Genomic DNA, 20,819 nt, shown 5'->3' with positions numbered 1-20,819 from the left:
TGTCATTTTGAGGGAAGGGGTTAATACAGATCCCTATTTCAGCCTCCATTGCCTTATATGAGGGAAACATGGCACTGTAATAGAAAATTTGTCCTATTCGTTATATTTATGGGACGATTATCACAGGATAAGATAAAAAAAAAAAAAACAGCAATGAGATGCTCAGTATCTTTCCTGGGATGTATGTTTCAGTCAGTTATTGAATTCTGTTACCACTCGGCCAAATGTATTAGGATACAGTACCGGGGTCAGCAACTTTCGGCAGTCCAGCTGTTAAACTAGAAGTCCCAGCTTGCCCTGACAGCCTTTGGCTGGAAAAAGAAACCCTTTTGACTTTCAGGGCATGTTGGGAGTTGTAGTTTCTCAACAGCTGGAGTGCCGAAGGTTGCTGACCCCTGATATAGTAGGACACAGGAAATTCTGTCATGTGACCAAAGTTTAAATGTATTTTCTCCTATATGTTTTGTTTTCCAAAATAAAATAAATTTTACTTGGGTAAATTGAATAATAATGCAAAACTATGAATGAAACATCACTGCAACTAGCAATTGGTGGTCACCTAACCCGGCTTCACTATGAACATCACGTCGATGCACTCAGAGGGACAACAAGATTTGTGGGGATACACAAGACCCCACTATTAAGTACATTGAATAGTTTCTTATTTTGCAATTCTGGTGTCAAATGGTAAGGTTTTTAAATCCCAGATAAACTCTTTAAAGGTGTTATTCACTTTGGGCAATCCTTTTTATTATAACGGTTCCCCGACAATAGGCTGATCACAGAGAGTCCTGCGATCAGCTCTAATATGCAGAGGAACCATTTAGCAAGTGTTGGATTCTCCTACAGTGCCACTACAGGGAACTTGAAGCATTACATGGTGCCTATTGAAAAAAAATGGGCTGTCCATGTAATGCATGGAGAGACTGGGTCCTCCAGAGAGTAATTTATCTGCTCTCCACTCCAGCTCAGTGATGGAGATTCTGAATGAGGGTCTCCCTTCTACTAACTCTAAAGCAATCTCTTTACTTCTTCCTGAATAATGATAATGATCCCTTGTGAGCTATAACGTGCAGAGGTGCAAAAGTCTTGTTATGGTGCGATGAAACATTAGTTTGATGTTGAATTTCCTTTTATACGTACATTGCTAGAGAAAGCCAAAGAAAACACGTGGAAAGGATTGTCTCGCGTCACCTTCAGGTCCTGGCAGATTAGCATTCGTAATTCTATAACTAGATTATTTTAAACAATAAAGAGGAAAATAAAAGCAATCATCTGGCGGATATTAAGCCGCTTTGAACAGTGCGGCTGTTTTCCCGGTGTAGGTCTCCTAAAATCACTTGTACTTAAGCTCAGCTGTTATTGGATAAGAGGATCTTTGTCTTGGAGGGGAAGCAAAACAAGGGATGTGTATGACAGCATGTTACATGGGATAATATTGACAGATACATGGCTGGAGTATTTACACAGGTTGACCTGACTACAAGTTTATAGAAGAAATGAGAACATTCTGAAATGTTTGTCTTGGTCCTGTTTGCCCGGTTATCATCGGCATGCTGAATTTTCTAGAATTTATTGTTCTTCAATACAAAGCTCATTTTGAGGGCACCAGGAGGACATTGCTTCTCAGTGTCAGCTCTTCCTTCTCACCGCGTCTTCCCTGCCTCGCCTTATTCCACACTTGGCACAGTCATGTTAAAGAGTTTTTCCGCTTTGTGTATAAAGCTTATTCATTTTATAATAAATAGTTATGGAACTTTCTAATATACTTCTTTTCAATTCCTCACCAAGGCGGAACACCTGTCCTGATAATGGGCTTCGTCAGTAGGAATGGGAATAATGTACTTTCCATTCATTAACATCAAGCAAACTATGAGAAATTGGTCATGTGCCCAGCTTTAAAGGGGTTGTCTCATCAGAGACAACCTCTATCAGAATGCCACCCCTACGGGATCAGCTGGTCACTTTAGGTCCCGCTTGTGGCACCCTCAGCAAACAGCTGATTTTGTTGGGGAAAGCCGTGGCCAGACGGACGCTGCAGGGAAAATGTAGTATTAGATGGGGCAATTTCAGTTGAATGGCAGTCCTTGTAATACAAGGAGGGCTCGAGTCCACCAGAACGGAAGTCACTCATTCAGAATGGCTCTCCATTCTGGCTTATAGAGTGGGTCCCGAGTGGGGGACCCACCTCTATGATGTCAATCTGCCATAATAGGGCATATGGACAGGGGTCGTCTTCATGAGACAACCCCTTTAAGAGACCATCGGACAATCAGAAGAAAATCAGAACATATTTTTATTCTTCTTAATGAATGTTGTGCATAAAAGAGAGATGTACTTTAGTAAATTTATTTTATGGACCTTTGGATGAACACACATGTCTGTTCATCACTGAGCTAAGCCAAATGTCTGTTCATCACTGAGCTAAGCCAAACTTCAGATATCTAATAAAGTCTTCCTAACTAAATTAAATGGATGCATAAAAGCTTAAACTGCAGTGACAACAAGGCCATATATACTGGGAAAATCCAAAATATTTCCAGTGAGATTCTAGATGATCTAAAAGCCCTGCAAAAACACATCATTGTGAAAACTTGATCTGACTACAGCATGCCTTGGAAAATGTCAGAATAGTGTAACATTAAAGTTCATACACATAAATATGTCTATGAACATCATGATCTATACAGTGGTCTGCAATATTCTGAAACAAAACCAAATGTCCTAAAGCTACTTAGTCAACCTGAAAAAACAACAATAATGTTCACCTTGGCCTCACTTGTGGGTGGCCACATCAGAAAAAGTCCATGTAGATGGTCTCTTGGGCCCAGTATCTACATCATTTCCATCTTGAGTGAAGCTTGATACTTTCCCTCATACCTGAATATTTTCCTGTTGATTTTATTTTTGGCCCACACATACCGTGACATTGAATCATCAGTTCAGTTGTTATATTGGATTGTGGAAGGATATTTTATACCGTGGTGGAAAATTATAGTTCCTGAATCACATATGATCTCATATTTGATCTCATCTAAGCATAAATGTGATCCCTTATTCTGAAAAGGCCAATGATTGTTTTCTTGCGCCTTCCTCCACCGGTCGGTAGTTGTCAACGGCAACTTTAAAGTGTAACCGTGTTCTTTCTCTTACAGATGGTTGGACGACATTTATATTCTGGCAGCGTTGACCGGACTGCAAAATGCTGGTTGTCCGACACTGGTGAATGTGCCCGAACATACAAATCTCATAAGCACAGCATTAGCACTTTGAAATACCATGATGGAATATGTAAGTTATCCTCATAATCATATCTGCCTTTTATTTTTAAGGCTATGTTCACATTTGCGTTCTGTTCCATCTAATCCCTGAGGAAGCCACTTTGTGGCGATACGCGTGGGGCCTTCAGTCCCCTTCTCCCCTCCTGGTTCAGGACGATCACATGCTGGTTTGATGCAACATTTGTTATAGATGCTCACATACTAGGGACGTACATTGAGGGGTCTAGGTATATAAGCGGGGATCTTTATTGTGTGGCTCTTATCAGGGTGGCTCCCCCCATAGATTTGTTGTTTAGCATTTTCATGCCATTTTTAAATGTTTTTAACTATTCATGTGGTGTATTTATCTTAATTAAAAATATATGTTTGCTATATATACTGTGTGTGTGTGTGTGTGTGTATGTATATATATATATATATATATATATATATATACACACACTACCGTTCAAAAGTTTGGGGTCACCCAGGAAATTCTGTGTTTTCCATGAAAACTCACACTTATATTTATCAAATTAGTTGCAAAATGACTAGAATATATAGTCAAGACATTGACAAGGTTAGAAATAATGATTTTTATTTGAAATAATAATTTTCTCCTTCAAACTTTGCTTTCGTCAAAGAATGCTCCATTTGCAGCAATTCCAGCATTGCAGACCTTTGGCATTCTAGCTGTTAATTTGCTGAGGTAATCGGGAGAAATTTCACCCCATGCTTCCAGAAGCCCCTCCCACAAGTTGGATTGGCTTGATGGGCACTTCTTGCGTACCATACGGTCAAGCTGCTCGCACAACAGCTCTATGGGGTTGAGATCTGGTGACTGCGCTGGCCACTCCATTACAGATAGAATACCAGCTGCCTGCTTCTTCCATAAATAGTTCTTGCATAATTTGGAGGTGTGCTTTGGGTCATTGTCCTGTTGTAGGATGAAATTGGCTCCAATCAAGCGCTGTCCACAGGGTATGGCATGGCGTTGCAAAATGGAGTGATAGCCTTCCTTATTCAAAATCCCTTTTACCTTGTACAAATCTCCCACTTTACCAGCACCAAAGCAACCCCAGACCATCACATTACCTCCACCATGCTTGACAGATGGCGTCAGGCACTCTTCCAGCATCTTTTCAGTTGTTCTGCGTCTCACAAATGTTCTTCTGTGTGCTCCAAACACATCAAACTTCGATTCGTCTGTCCATAACACTTTTTTCCAATCTTCCTCTGTCCAATGTCTGTGTGCTTTTGCCCATATTAATATTTTCCTTTTATTAGCCAGTCTCAGATATGGCTTTTTCTTTGCCACTCTGCCTTGAAGGCCAGCATCCCGGAGTCGCCTCTTCACTGTAGACGTTGACTCTGGTGTTTTGCGGGTACTATTTAATGAAACTGCCAGTTGAGGACCTGTGAGGCGTCTATTTCTCAAACTAGAGACTCTAATGTACTTGTCTTATTGCTCAGTTGTGCAGCGGGGCCTCCCACTTCTCTTTCTACTCTGGTTCGAGCCTGTGTGTGCTGTCCTCTGAAGGGAGTAGTACACACCCTTGTAGGAAATCTTCAGTTTCTTGGCAATTTCTCGCATGGAATAGCCTTCATTTCTAAGAACAAGAATAGACTGTCGAGTTTCACATGAAAGCTCTCTTTTTCTAGCCATTTTGAGAGTTTAATCGAACCAACAAATGTAATGCTCCAGATTCTCAACTAGCTCAAAGGAAGGTCAGTTTTATAGCTCCTCTAAACAGCAAAACTGTTTACAGCGGTGCTAACATAATTGCACAAGGGTTTTCAAGTGTTTTCTAATCATCCATTAGCCTTCTAACACAGTTAGCAAACACAATGTACCATTAGAACACTGGAGTGATGGTTGCTGGAAATGGGCCTCTATACACCTATGTAGATATTGCATTAAAAACCAGACGTTTGCAGCTAGAATAGTCATTTAGCACATTAACAATGTATAGAGTGTATTTCTGATTAATTTAATGTTATCTTCATTGAAAAAAACTGTGCTTTTCTTGCAAAAATAAGGAAATTTCTAAGTGACCCTAAACTTTTGAACGGTAGTGTATATGTCTGTCATTCTATGATATTTTCTTGCCCTACATACATACCCGCTTGTGTTTATTGTTTCACACATTTGCGTTCCGTTTGGAGGCTCAGTTAAGGTTTCTGTAAATTTTGACAGAAGGAATAGATCAGCATGCAGCACTATTATTACCATCAAAATATCAAGCGGGCCTGTTGGGCACCATTTGGATCCATCGTATGATGCACCTGGCACACTACTATGGCATCCGTTATCAACAGAAGCCATAGCGCAGATGTGAACGGAGCCTAACAATGGACACAAAAGCGAAGGTATATAATGTGTGGGTTAGCATAGAGTCATCAATAGCTGACCGCATCCCGGCAGTTGGGCCCCGAGCGATCAGCTATTGATGGCCTATCCTTTGAATATGTGGGGTTCGTGACTGCCTCCATTTTTGTTCTTGCACTCCTCCCATTCTGCCATGGGTGATTTTAATTAGTTTAATGCTGGTTCCTACCATCCCCAGGTATATATGTAGGCTTAGTCCCAGTTCTGGGTGTATGTGCAGCGTAGGTTCCCACCTTACAGAGGTCGCCTTGTCGTGGCAGGTGGGCAAACACTTTTTGATCAAAATGTGCGCGAAGAACCTCCCTATTATAAGTAGATTTAGCAGTAATGCATATTTATTTATATTTAGTGGCATTAGTGTTCGCAGTGTGCTGTCGCCATTTCTTTTTCTGCTATCCTTAGAATAGGCCATCAATTTTTACTGGCTGGAGAACCCCTTTTACAATGTGCCATGTCTCTGTTGCTGGAATGCTATTGCACATTCTCTACATTAGACATGGTAACAATTTGCATAATAGTCCCATAACACTGCACTGTATCACCACAGCATGTCCTCTCTTTCCATCTCTAACTAGCCCTCTACTGAGTAGTTATGAGAAATTTGGTATTTTATCCTCAATACTTAATCCTTTAAGGACGCAGCCTAGTTTGGGCCTTAAAGAGGCTCTGTCACCAGATTTTGCAGCCCCTATCTGCTATTGCAGCAGATCGGCGCTGCAATGTAGATTACAGTAACGTTTTTATTTTTAAAAAACGAGCATTTTTGGCCAAGTTATGACCATTTTCGTATTTATGCAAATGAGGCTTGCAAAAGTACAACTGGGCGTGTTGAAAAGTAAAAGTACAACTGGGCGTGTATTATGTGCGGACATCGGGGCGTGTTTACCACTTTTACTAGCTGGGCGTTGTGTATAGAAGTATCATCCACTTCTCTTCACAACGCCCAGCTTCTGGCAGTGCAGACACAGCCGTGTTCTCCAGAGATCACGCTGTGACGTCACTCACAGGTCCTGCATCGTGTCAGACGAGCGAGGACACATCGACACCAGAGGCTACAGATGATTCTGCAGCAGCATCGGCGTTAGCAGGTAAGTCGATGTAGCTACTTACCTGCAAACGCTGATGCTGCTGCAGAATCAACTGTAGCCTCTGGTGCCGACACGATGCAGGACCTGTGAGTGACGTCACAGTGCTGCACTGCCAGAAGCTGGGCGTTGTGAAGAGAAGTGGATGATACTTCTATACACAACGCCCAGCTAGTAAAAGTAGTAAACACGCCCCGATGTACGCACATAATACACGCCCAGTTGTACTTTTACTTTTCAACACGCCCAGTTGTACTTTTCCAAGCCTCATTTGCATAAATACGAAAATGGTCATAACTTGGCCAAAAATGCTCGTTTTTTAAAAATAAAAACGTTACTGTAATCTACATTGCAGCGCCGATCTGCTGCAATAGGAGATAGGGGTTGCAAAATCTGGTGACAGAGCCTCTTTAAGGCTCAGAGCCCATTTTTCCAATCTGACATATTTCACTTTATGTGGTAATAACGTCGGAATGCTTAAACCTATCCAAGCGATTCTGAGTACGTTTTCTCGTGAGACATTGGGCTTTATGTTAGTGGTGAAATTTGGTCGATATATTCAGTGTTTATTTGTGAAAAATTGCAAAATTTAGAGAACATTTATAAAAAAATAGCATTTTTCAGAATTTAAATGCATCTGCTTGTAAAACAGATGGTTATACCACCTAAAATAGTTACTAGTTCACATTTCCCATGTGTCTACTTTAGATTGGCATTGTTTTTTGACCATTCTTTTATTTTTCTTGGACGTTACAAGGCTTAGAACATAAACAGCAATTTCTCATATTTTTAAGAAAAATTCAAGTCTTTTTTTTTAAGGTACCTGTTCGGCTAAAACCATTTTTAATAGATTGGCCCTACCCAAAAATGATAGAGTAAAGTGCCTCCAAGCCATGAGTTGGGATTCCAAACATGCAACAAAGGAATTAAGGTTTCGTTGATATAAACGTGATGGTTGTCTCGTCATGCGTACCCCCCAAATAGGGAATGTAATCCGAGGTCCATTTAAATGCATGCTTCGAAGACCATAGTGGCCTGGAGGGACCCTTGAGAATTAGGGCTTCTGATTTTTGTAGATTGATCTTGAAACCTGACAAGGCACCATAAATTGAGATATCCTGGAGGATTGGTTGTAAAGTAGAGGCAGGGTTAGATATGAACAGCAAAATATCATCTGCAAATGCTGATTATTTAATTTGAGAATCTCCAATTTGTATGCCTTGAAAACATGCTAGGGACTGGAGATGACGGAGAACGGGATCTAGGGACAAGTTAAAAAGTAACGGTGAGAGAGGGCATCCCTGACGCGTACCACTGAAAATGGAGATAGGAGGCGAGTTAAGCCCATTGATGGTAAGGGATGTGACCGAGCAGGCCTGTGAGCGTGAAAGGAATGTTAGAAAGCGGTCTCCAAAGTCCCGGGACTGCAACACCGCTGTGAGAAATGGCCATGATACAGAGTCAGACGCCTTTTCCGCGTCAAGTCCCAGCAGCATGGTCACTGGGGAGGAGGGGTCTAGGGCAGACACTGTGGCTGATACCTTTAGTGGAATGTCTTTTCCGCAAGAAACCTAACTGGGTTGGGGCAATGATCGGTCCAAGCATGGTTTGGAGACGGTCGGCCAAAATCTTTGTTAGGAGCTTATAGTCTTGTTTTAAAAGGGAAATCGGGCGATATGAGGAAAGGAGAGTTGGATCCCTATCAGGTTTGGGAAGCAATATGGTCCTGGACTCATGAAAGTTAGGCAGGTCGATCTCCCCACTAAATATGGCTTGTAAGGTCCTCGTCAATGTCGGTACAATATCTGGCAAAAGTTTGTAATATTCCACAGATAGGCCGTCGGGACCCGGCGTTTTATTATTGGGTAGGTTAGAGATTGCTAAAGCAACCTCCGCCTCAGTGATATCATTATTCCGCCTCCGTGATATCATTATTTGTTAACATGTTTTAATTGCACAGTGAATTCCGTAAAAACGGCGTGCAAAAATCCATGGAGGAATCGCTGTTTTTTTCATTTTCTACACCACAAATAATTTTTTTCCCGTTTCCTAGTACATTATATGGAAAAATAAATGGTGCTACGAAAAACTACAACTCGTCCCGCAAAAATCAAGCCCTCATAGGACTATATCGATGGAAAAATAAAGACGTTATGGCTTTTGGAAGATGGGGAGGAAAAAATGAAAATCTGAAAAAGGGCTGCGGCGGGAAGGGGTTAAAGGGGTTGTCTAGTATCGGAAAATTGTATAACTTTTAATTATACAATAAATTTTCTAATATATTTTCTGTATTAATTCTTCACTGTTTTCAGGATCTCTGCTTGTTGATATTCAGGAAGAACATTCATTGTTTATCCAGTGGATAAAACTCAGTCCGTAGTCATGTGATGGACACACAGGTGCACGACTCGTTACAGTATGTGTATCAGAGCTGTGTCTTGTAACGAGCCGTGCACCTGTGTGTCCATCACATGACCATGGGCTGAGTTTTATCCACTAGAAGTAAACAATGAATGTTCCTACTGGATATCAACAAGCAGAGATCCTGAATGATATGAGGAATTAATACATAAAGTAAATTGGACAATTGAAGAATTTATTTATACAAAATATAATAATCAATTGCTGAAACCAGACAAACCTTTTAACACATTTTTGCTTTTTGGAAAGATATTCAGTAAAAACATGTATATCTTAAAACAGTGACAATCAGGGTATGTTCACACGCAAACTCAAAAACGTCTGAAAATACGGAGCTGTTTTCAAGCGCAAACCGCTCCTGATTTTCAGACGTTTTTGTAGCAACTCGCGTTTTTTGCGGCGTATTTTACAGACGTTATTGGAGCTGTTTTTCATTGGAGTCATTGAAAAACGGCTCCAAAAAACGTCCCAAGAAGTGACATACACTTCTTTTTCGCGGGCGTCTTTTTACGCGCCGTCTTTTTACAGCGACGCGTAAGATAACACTACGTGGGAACAGAACACCGTAAAACCCATTGAAAGCAATGGGCAGATGTTTGTAGGCGTAATGGAGCCGGTTTTTCAGGCATAATTTGAGTCGTAAAGCGCCCAAATTACGTCTGAAATCAGTGCGTGTGAACATACCTTAAGGCCGAATTCACACAAGCGTGTGCGTTTTGCGCACGCAAAAAATGCGGCGTATTGCGTGCGCAAAAGGTCTATAACAGCTCCGTGTGTCACCCTCGTATGATGTGTGGCTGCGTGATTTTCGCGCAGTCGCCATCATTATGACACTCTGTATGTTTGTAAACAGAAAAGCACGTGGTGCTTTTCTGTTTTCATTCATAGTTTTTACTGCTGTTGCGCGAATCACGCGCGTCCCACGGAAGTGCTTCTGTGTGGTGCGTGTGATTTGCGAAAAACGCACAAATATAGAACATGTCGTGAGTTTTACGCAGCGGAGACACGCTGCGTGAAAATCACGGACTGTCTGAACGGCCCCATTGACTAACATAGGTCTGTGCGAAGCGTGTGAGAATCACGCGCGTTGCACGGACGTATTATACGTTCGTCTGAATAAGCCCTTAGGCTCCGTTCACATTCCCAAAGTATATGCCGACGTGCCCATAGAATTTTTAATCGGGTAACGGTATGTCAAGTTTGTCCCATAACTGTATAGAAAAGTGTAGTTTACTGTACTTTTCATTGCAACTGAAAAATAAAAAACGTATACCGCACTTTTTCATTCTTGCAGACATGTAGGCACACAGTTGTATGCCTATACATCTATCTCTCTGAACCGCTGAACATAAACACTAAACGCAGTATGAATTTAGCCTTATCACGCTTATTTTTTTATTCCAATATTATTTTTTCCAGTTACTTACTACTTATTTTCTGTGGGCGACACAGGTTGCTATGCCACTGTCATCTACATGGATGAATAACTAGACGACACTGCAGTTAATGAATATGATCAAATGACTGGGATGCACTGACCAGTGCGTTGGTTTTGCTTTGGCAACCAACCTGTTAGCCATCATCCTGATGTATATAACGACTTATTCTATCACAGCCAGGACTTTATATAACAGCATGGCTACCAGTTCCTGGTATTGTTTGAAAAACGGGCACGTAAAAAAACTGCCGCGAAAAAGAAGTGCAGGTCACTTTTTGGGACGTTTTTGGGGCCGTTATTCATTCTCTATTGAAAACCGCTCCAAAAGCGTCCGTAAAAAATGCGAGTTTGCTTAAAAAACGTCTGAAAATCAGGAGCTGTTTTCCCTTGAAAACAGCTCCGTATTTTGAGAAGTTTTTTGTTAAGCGTGTGACCATACCCTTAGTATGAAGCCCACAGTAGTTTGATGCGGCTAATTTATTAAGAGGTGCTCGCCTCTTAATACATTTGTCGCATCTTCTGCTGTCCGTGCGGGAGAAAAGGGAAATATACGCCAGCTACGAGCTCATGTAGATTTCCACTATAATTTCTGCCAGCTTCTGCCGTAAATTATAGTAAATATGTCGTGCCCTTCCACTAAGTCCTGACCACTTTTATTTTAAAGTGGCGTGTGCGACAGAAAACAGTAGCAAATTATTGCACAAATATGGCGTGTGCCATAATTTGTGACATTTTAGAGCAAGAAAACTATTTAGTTGTAAATAGGCAGCTCAGACTTTTGTCCTGATCCTGGTAATGAATTATTGAGTTCAGACATGGTGGAATTATTTTTCCATTTGGCTTTTAAAAACTTTAATTTTGTCAGAAAAGCTAAGGCCTCATGCACACAGCAGAGCCAGAGATGTACATTAAAATATGGAGTGCTGTTCTGAGGCAGCCGCATTTGAGCGCTGCTCCCCCTTCGTTTCTTATCTGCTGGTACTGTGAATCGCGGACACACTTGTTGCAGTGGTTTACAGTATTACAGCCTTCTCAATTCAAGTGAATGGGAGAAGGCTGTAATACTGTGAACCACCGCTACAAGTGTGTTGGGCGATTCGCAGTACGAGCAGTGACTGTAATGAGGGGGATCTGTGGTTGTGTTCAGACAGCACCAGTGTCTTCGGTGCTCGAATTAGGGTCCCAACCCAGATCTAGGTCAAGAAATGTAATCTGCACACCTGGATTGTGTTCAAAAAATATATTTTTATTTATATTAAATGCCAGAGGCTATACGTGCAACGTCAACGTTTCGGTCGTGAGACCTTCGTCAGGCACTGAGCCGTACTGGGGACTCTATCTGCGTGTATAATGCGTCGGTTGTAGCGCTGCTATAAATTGTATCTGGCGGCTTACCGCTCTTATGGGCGCCCATAAGAGCGGTAAGCCGCCAGATACAATTTATAGCAGCGCTACAACCGATGCATTATACACGCAGATCGAGTCCCCAGTATGGCTCAGTGCCCGACGACCGAAACGTTGACGTTGCACGTATAGCCTCTGGCATTTAATATAAATAAAAATATATTTTTTGAACACAATCAAGGTGTGCAGAATACATTTCTTGACCTGTAATGAGGGGGAAGCAGCGCTCATGCGAGCGCCACGGTCCCTTCAAAACAGCTGATTAGTGGAGGTGTCGGTAGTCAGATCTCCACCGATCAGATCTTGATGGCCTATCCTGAGGATAGGCCATCAATTTATTATGACTGGACAACTCCTTTAAGGGTCATGTATCAATAGATTGTGTTGGTTCTAGACCTCAGTGATTTTCGTTGCAGATTTGATCATGCACTGCGTAAAAAAAATTGGTAGAAGTTGTGGATATTATGATGGCTGTACGTATGACCGTGTTCTCTCCTCTTCTTTATTCTCTCTTCCAGTGTTTACAGGAAGCGGTGATGCTTGTGCCAGGGCATTTAATACAAAGTCAGGAACCCTGCAGCAAGTCTTCCAAGGACACACTTTTATCATTAACTGCATTCAGGTGTGTTATTGAGTCCCCCTACGTATATCCAGTGCAATACCAATGAGAGCATGCATGCTTTGCATTCCCCAGCCCAGGGAGGCCCCCGCTCAATCAGTGTCAAGACATAAAACGTCTCTCAGTAATGACATGTGGAGGATGCTTTTTACATATGTCTGGACCCCACAGGGATGGCCATTTATAACTACTCTTTGGTTTTAATTTGCAGATACATAACAATGTTTTATATACAGCTTCTCACGATGGAACGCTCAGAGTCTGGGACATAAAGGGGATCTGTTCAAAGAGTAAGCACCAGAAGAAGACATCGGTTCGAAGCAAGCATTCTCAGAAGGGGAGCATGCCCCATATCTTTCACAATAAAGTTGGCTGTTCACTGGAGGCCAATGAAGACTGTGAACCTGTCGAACTCATGTGAACTTTGGATGAATTCTAACCACAGAAAATAACTGGAAATGTAATATATTTTTAGGACTCTACAAAGTGTGACGGCACATTCCAGTGTGCTCCTCAAAGGGTTTTTCAGTTGTAAATGTCATGACCGACAACCCCTTTAATATGAGACGTCGGTGACCACTGCAGGGGAGAGGTATTATTACAAAGTGGCCATTCGGATGAGGTTAGCAGCTCTCCACCGATTCCTAGAGCAGGGGATCCCCTCTATGACCTGATTGGACAACCCTTTTACAGGGGCTTGTCGGACGAAAAGAAAAACTATTTATTATTTTGCTTTTGGGCAATGAAGAAACTTTCTAATAAAATGTATTTTTTAAACCTGCACCGATCGCAGGTTTTCAGTCCCCGTCCCGTGGACTCAGAAGTTTGGAGCTGCCGTTTTTGCTGTGGCGCACCGACACCGGCTCCCCCTTCATCTCTGTGTGTCGATGAAGGGGCAGGCTGTCTGGCTCAATTCATCAGCTAAACCAGCCCCCAACTCTGTCTCAGTCGTGACGGAGGAGGGGTTGGCATAGCTGATTAATTGAGGCAGGCAGCCACCCCCCTTCATCCGCATCGTCACACAAAGAGGAGGGGGAGCTCCTGCTCACTAGAGCCTGTGTCGATGCATTACAGCAGCTCCGTACTTCCGGGTCCACGCAATGGCGACTGAAAACCTGCAATATGTGCAGGTTTAAAAATGAAAGTATATTAGAAAGTTTTTTTATTTTCGGCAGACCACCCCTTTTAATTATCGTATAATTAATAGATCTGCAACTTCGAATATATTTTATGTTCCGAGAGCACTGATTGCTGTCAGCGAATGAGGACACAGCCAGATGTTTAAAACCTGTACGGACCTAATACTCACAGCTGCGTTTGCTACAATTGTATCCAGTTAAGGCAATCCTCTGTGAGCTAAATTTTGCAAAGCCGCGTACGGAGGCACACAGAATCCAATGTTGAATACGGAATCCGACTGAAAAAAGGCTCCATTTGCCTCTGTATAAAATGAGAGCCATAGATAGGTACAGCAGGGCACCATGCATCTTTAGGGGTGCTGGATTATATTGTATAAAAAGAAGCTATAATAAAATCCTTAGGTCTTGTTCACATCTGTGCCGGTCTTTCCATTGTTCTGCTCTGTCAGAGCAGAACAGCGAAGCTACTGGAAGCGCATATTCCGTTGTACGATGCACACCATTGGCATTCAACAGAACCCACTGGATCTGTGACAGAGCCCCCTATCGGATGTGACCCGGTCCTTAGTAAAAAATATATCAGTCCGTGCAATAAAATAGTTCTGTGAAAGTTTTCATCTGGAAGAATGAACGAAATGTTTTCCATTCACTGTCAGCAATGTGGTAAGAAATTAAAACCCAAATTTCTAATTCTTATGAAGCTGCATAACTTTTCATGATACAGTGATTTACGCTTTATTTATATAAAACTGTAAAACCCCTTTTAAAGACTTTGGCGGATGCTATATTGTACAATTGACCTATAAACACACTGCTTAGTCATGGCATGACGTGAAGCGGTATATTGACTATTACAGATTAGTGATACCTTCGTGTCTTCATCTTGGCTTTAAATTGATCCTCTGCATCGGAGGCCATCCACAGAAACGGACATCAATGAGGCGCGATTTGCCTGATGGGAATCTCTTGAGTCCCCTTTCATATCCATCCCTTAACCTGACCGTGGAAGATAGTGTTCCTTAAATCCGTCTTGAGCAAGTCACTTATTTTACTGCCAGAAAAGAAAATCTATTTGAATTTTACTGTATTCTTAGGACCATCGCTTTCAGGATGGACATTTTCTTGATATGCAGAAAAAAAATCTATAGAAACAAAGCAAATTCACTTATTGTGGTTAACTATGCTGTAGAATAATCTAGAAAAATTTAATAGTCAATAAATTGTTCTTACTCTGTAAATAAAAGGTCCATAAATAGGGGAGTACAAGAAACTTGATATTATTATTTAGGAAGCTCCTATGACCTCTGCAGGGGAAACAACGTTGTCATATGTCATATGTTATTTTTGTGATCAGTTATTGCCAGCTGTTCAGGGATTCCCATGAGGATATCTTGTGTGCCTATGATATTTAATTCGAGGCTCTAGCAGCATTGTCATAGGGACACTAATGCGAATCGAGATTTGGATCCACACAGGTCTTGGCTTTTATCTTCAAAATGACCTCTAAGAAATGAGAGCCTAAGAGTATGTTCACACGGCTTATTTTTGGTCCGTTATTCAAAAAATGGGCGAAAAATGGGCGAAAAATCAGAAACAGAACGCCTCCAAACATCTGCCCATTGATTTCAATGGGAAAAACGTCGTTCTGTTCCGACGGGCTGTTTTTTTTACACGGCCGTTTTGGAAAACGGCCGCGTAAAAAAATGGCCGCAAAAAACAAGTGCTTCTTGAGCTGTTTTTTCATTGACTCTATAGAAAAACGGCGGTTAAAAACGCAGTGAAAAACACGAGTTTGATTAAAAAAAAATGCCTGAAAATCAGGAGCTGTTTTCCCTTGAAAACCGCTCCGTGTTTTCAGATGTTTTTGAGTAAGCGTGTGAACAGACCCTAAATCTAATTAGTTGCTATGACCAACTCCTCCATTTTTCTTTTGCACTAGTTTTATCTGTGATCGGTAGCACCCTGCTAGAGACCAGTGCTAGCCTCGGACTTCAGTGGAGAAGTAGCCAACATTGAAAGTTATCGGGACAGCCTGTTCTCAGAGCAGCACAGTTGCAATGAGCAAAAATCTACTAAGCATTGTAATGACTACCACCCAGTAGCCCTTTTTCAGTCTCAGAGGGAATCTTTATTTTTAAGGTCCTAAAATTTTGACACTATGGAACGATTAACTCTTCACTGGAGATAGAGCGAAAGAAAGAAGTAACCTCCCCACCATAACAGCCAGCTTCTACTCCTACTGTGGAAGTGTCCCCTGCCCTCGGGGCCCCTGAGTAGCTGCACAGCCAGTATGTCCGCCTCTGTCTGGCAGCTTTCTACACGGCCGGACTACAGCAGTTTCAACTGTATATTTACAGCTCAGGACAGGATTGGAACTTGTCCTATGAGCAAGCTTTGGGAAAAGATCTCCTGGTCTAACAGGACGGGATCCGATCCAGTTATTGGACAAACATCTGATCATATAGCTACATAGTATCTGCTTTACATAATAAATGAAGACCCTGAAGAGAAGAGGACAAAAGGAACAGGACACAATCAAACACGGGAACATTTCCTTATTCATTTATTAACAAGCTCACACAAGTTTTCCAAAAGTGATCTCCACATAAAGGAGGGCATTGTGAAACGGATGCACACAAACAAGCTATATTTTTTTGGTCTATGAAGTATATTGCTGGCTCAGTCATCATTAAAAGGGGATCCAACATTTGGAAAAAAAAAGAGGTTAAAATAATGTGTAAATTGTATTTTTAGGAAAAACATTTTTTTTCCTTATCTTGTGATATTTTAGGTCAGCTACGTTTTTTTTTTTTTTTTAAATTGCAGCAAGGGATTGGTTTGGCATCCTTTTCAGGCGTTTTGTTGTAGGCTTATCCGTAAGAAAAAAAAAAAAAAAAAAAAAATCTGGGATTAAAAAAAAACCAGTCATCCAAGAAACACTTGTAAAAAAAAAAATAAAAATGAAATTCAGGGTGATTTTTAACCGTTTCAAAAATACATCACACAAAAAGTTTGTGGGGAAAGTCTATCATGCAGAGAGGATCCCGTCTGGTGAACTTCCAGTGTCTATTGGCTTCCGGCGAGACCATTTTGGATCATGACCAGCGGCCAGGTTTACTATGCATTTTTTTATATTCTGTCTGTATTGCATAGAATTAGTACATTTATTTGAAATGTGTATTTCATTCTGAAAATATACGGATAATATTCAGAGAATAAGCACCACCATATTGTGCTGTGCATCTCCATACAAGTGTTTGTGCTGAAACATTCATAGCGATAAGAAAGAGTCTTGTGGGTTTGTCTGTATAATCAGCAGGTCAAGAATACAATGCTGTAACTTTTTAGGGTATGTTCACACAATCGATCTTCCAGTGGAAAAATCTGCCATGTTATATGCCGATATTCCGCAGCAGAAATTTATGTCCGACATTTGGATTTTCACGGTGGTTTGGCAGTTTTATCGGCTTGAGGCTTCCGATGCTGTTGTTGTGGCGGAATACACCATGGAAACGGTGTCAAGAAGTGAAGTCACTTTGCTATTTCACCCGCTGAAAATTCTCCTTTGACATTTGAAGCCTCGTTACTGACTGAATTCACGCGGATTGAGACATGGAAAACGAGTCTGAATCAGCGTGAATATTCCGTTGTGTGAACAAAGCCCAATTATACTAAAGATGCAGTTAATTTATAAAATTACTTAGTGATGTGCCTGGATCACAACTAATCCATTGGCAGCATGAAATACTACTGCAGGCTCCTTGGCAGCTGCCACTTCTGTGAAAGAATGAAGAGCATTCCCCTAAAACAAAATCATCTGCAAATGTAAACGATTGCATTCGCTTCTTCTGTTAAAGAAAATCTGTCAGCTTTCCTGATATGTCTGTTTTGGTAAATACTTGTATTCCCAATAAATAACCACGCTTGAGCATCTTTTCTGAGAGCTCTACATTGTGTAGTTCCTCTATTATCCCTCTGGGAAATGTATCAATAAGTTAACAGTGCTTTACCATTCTCCTTGTCAATATGGTGTGTCCCTAAACGGTTTGGTACTGTCAGCACTGATTGACAGGGTAAGGGTACGAACACAGACGGCGTAAACACTGCAGATTTCCTGCAACGGATTAATTGCGGAAAATCTGCACATATTACAGTAGCAGCAGTGTGGGTGAAGTTTCATCCCCACACAGCGGGAAAAAAGCCACCGAAAAAAATTGACCTGCGGTGCAGTTTCCTCAACTGCTGCGTGTCAGTTACTGCTGCGGAATCGCAGCTCTTCTGTTGCGGGATTTTCCCATTGAATTCAATGGGGTGCTTAAACCCGCAACAAAGTGATGTGCGTTGCGACATTTCGCAAATTGCAAGTAATAATAAGAAAAAAAGTTATACTTGCCCACAGTTTCCTGCTTCTTCTCCAGTCCAGCCTCCTGGGATGACATTTCATCCCATGTGACCGCTGCATCCAATCACAGGCTGCAGCGCTCACATGGCCTACAACGTCATCCCAGAAGGCCGGACTGCGCGCAGAGAAGAGGGAGGGGGTAAGTATGAAAGTTTTTTTTCTTTTTACGGCACTGCTTTAAAGTGGTACGATTTTTCGGAGGGCACTCCCAGCGGTGTTCAATCCCATGGGACATGCAAAACAAACATTCCAATTGACCGCTCCTTTTTCATTTGTTAAATAACATGGTTAACAACTTGGCAGGAGAAATTTTTAACACTACGTTGTGCTTTAAAAATGTTGGCCATTACATCAAAACAGTGACTTTCTTAATTTTCACCACATATAACAATATCTTCAACATCAAATGTAATTAATTCATAAAACAAACATGAGACAAATCAATCATATTAATCATATCTTAATATCCTACTTGGTAGTTAGAATCTCTTAAAATGAAAAATAAGAATTTGTGAACACATTTCTAATTTCCAATAAACTTTAAAGGCTATGTACACATGTAACCATTTGGTTTTCTTGATTGAATGCATCAAAAATAAAAAAAATAAAAGCAACTTTGCAATTAGTCCTAATTAGAAATATCCTCCCGTTGTGTGTGTATACAGATCCTTTGCAGACCAGTGTCTCCATGGTAACAGACAAAAAAAATTCTGTTTACTCTGAACCTGCAGTTGTGTTACTCCCTTCAGCTGCCCCCTCTCCTACTGTCCATAGATCGTGCATGTGTGTGTGTGTGTGTGTGTGTGTATGTGTATGTGTGTGTGTGTGTGTGTTTAGAAAAGATCAGTCTACACACAGGGTTTGTTTGTAGTCTGTAACCATAGCCTGACACATAAGTCTGCATAGGAGCTGTATACACAATTTGATAGGATATTTATTTATTTTTTAATCAAAACTGCTTGCAAAATGTTTAAATATTTTTTTACATTTTATATGCACTGAAGCAATAAAATTATGGATGCCGAGGTGGATATCATTTTCAAAAATGGTCACATAAATTTCAATGACAAAAGTATGTGCAATGCTACACAACAGTGCAAATGTATGTGTGAGTCAAGCTCCAGTACATGAAGTATACTATTTATATAAGGCACTTTAGTGTTTTGTACATGTTAAGATGTGTGCTGTCAAACAAACTACTCCTGGCCTTTATTATGGACAAGTCACGTAGGGTCAAATGTCAGACTCCGACTTTATATAAAAGATATAAAGTAATAGAAACGATGTGCAATAATCAGATTCCAGCCAACTAAATCACCAATGACAACTATTATTATGTATAAAGATAAAACAAAATGCTAAAATATTCTACAGCTATACTGCTCCAATAAAGCCAGGCGCCATAGCTACTTTTTGCATGTATTTTTTTTTTATAAAGGAACACTCTGCAAAACTGATACAATGTGTTATGCTTCGTGCAGAGCCGGAGGTGGGTGGTGCATGACACCGAAATTTTCTCTTTGGTTTTCTCTGAATTTTTGTGCCAATTACAGCTCCCTCAGGCATAAAACAGCGTATAAGTAATGCCTGGAATGTTCCTTTAATGATAATAATTATTAGTTATTAGAATAATCATTTTTTTTAAAGCCAAAAGATGCGTCGCTTTACAAGGGTTGATTATGTTGGAACGATGCAATTTGCCAACTGTGGTGCCGGTAGCAGTCTTGCCAACGAAAAAAACGACAATCACAAATAGAAACACTTTGAGAAAAGGTACGCCATCACAAAACCTCAATTAAGAGTGCATGCAAATCTAAAGAAGAACTTTGGTTATATCTCTAGGTTTCTATGGAACGCTGCGATCAGTGTTGTTGCATGCAAGTTCTCTAATGCAATGGTTTTACCCTGTGGAACTAAATGGAGGAAAGCCACAACAAAACGGACAGATAGGGCATGCCGCAGTTTAAAAATAAAAAATGCTGCAAACCCAAAAAAGGTAACGTTTTCAAAAATCGAATTCATGTAACATAAAGATGAACAAAAAAATGCAGTTAAAAAAATGCAAAAATACGTGAGGTGTCCAAAAGGCTTTAAAAAGAGTCCAGATAAAAACGTGAGTTTATTATTAATTATGGAGGTCGAATTAATATTTTTTTGTCATGCCCTCTAAGTGCAATTATGTTCAGAGACAGCGGGACGCGGGTGACGACATGGGGCATTTGTATATGGCCGGTTTAAAGTGGGATGTAGTACAATGTAAAATTGCTTAGATTAGATAGTTAGCCTGATACTAGGATTGCAATACTATTACCAGATGGATTATAGAAAAAAAGGTTGTGGTCAGCACACGTAGAATAGAATTCCTTTGACAGCTGCTGGTGTAGGATCAGATCAAAAGTTTTCGCTGCAAAATATCTGTAATATGGTCTCGGTTGTACAATAGTTGCCCTTTACTCAATTTGTACTATAGTAGAGGGTCACACTATGGTAACCTTATAGGGGTTTTACCATCAGAGACATTTATGACATATCCACAGGATATGTCATAAATGTCAGATAGATGCGGGTCCCACCTCTGGGACCCGCACCTATCTCTAGAACGGGGCCCCCTAAACCCTGTTCTACCGCTCTGTATTGTGTATTGAGCTATGCGGTTTCCGTA

The 20,819-nt window shown here is 41.0% G+C and overlaps 1 protein-coding gene across 1 annotated transcript in view; it reads left to right on the top strand.

Moving 5' to 3' along the window:
• The window catches only part of WDR86 (WD repeat domain 86), a 48,829-nt gene extending 33,745 nt beyond the window's left edge, over nt 1-15,084 (top strand). Inside the window, exons 5-7 of the mRNA XM_075828689.1 lie at nt 3,156-3,291; nt 12,516-12,619; nt 12,828-15,084. Of these exons, the coding sequence (XP_075684804.1) occupies nt 3,156-3,291; nt 12,516-12,619; nt 12,828-13,037 (450 nt within the window). The 3' untranslated portion in view covers nt 13,038-15,084. The remainder of the gene's footprint in view (nt 1-3,155; nt 3,292-12,515; nt 12,620-12,827) is intronic.
• The last annotated feature ends 5,735 nt before the right edge of the window (nt 15,085-20,819 follow it).

The sequence above is a fragment of the Rhinoderma darwinii genome, chromosome 5, assembly GCF_050947455.1.
Source record: "Rhinoderma darwinii isolate aRhiDar2 chromosome 5, aRhiDar2.hap1, whole genome shotgun sequence".
In the NCBI taxonomy this organism is placed as follows: domain Eukaryota; kingdom Metazoa; phylum Chordata; class Amphibia; order Anura; family Rhinodermatidae; genus Rhinoderma; species Rhinoderma darwinii.
Note: the sequence above shows the minus strand (reverse complement) of the source record. Positions and strands in the feature narration are given on the sequence as shown.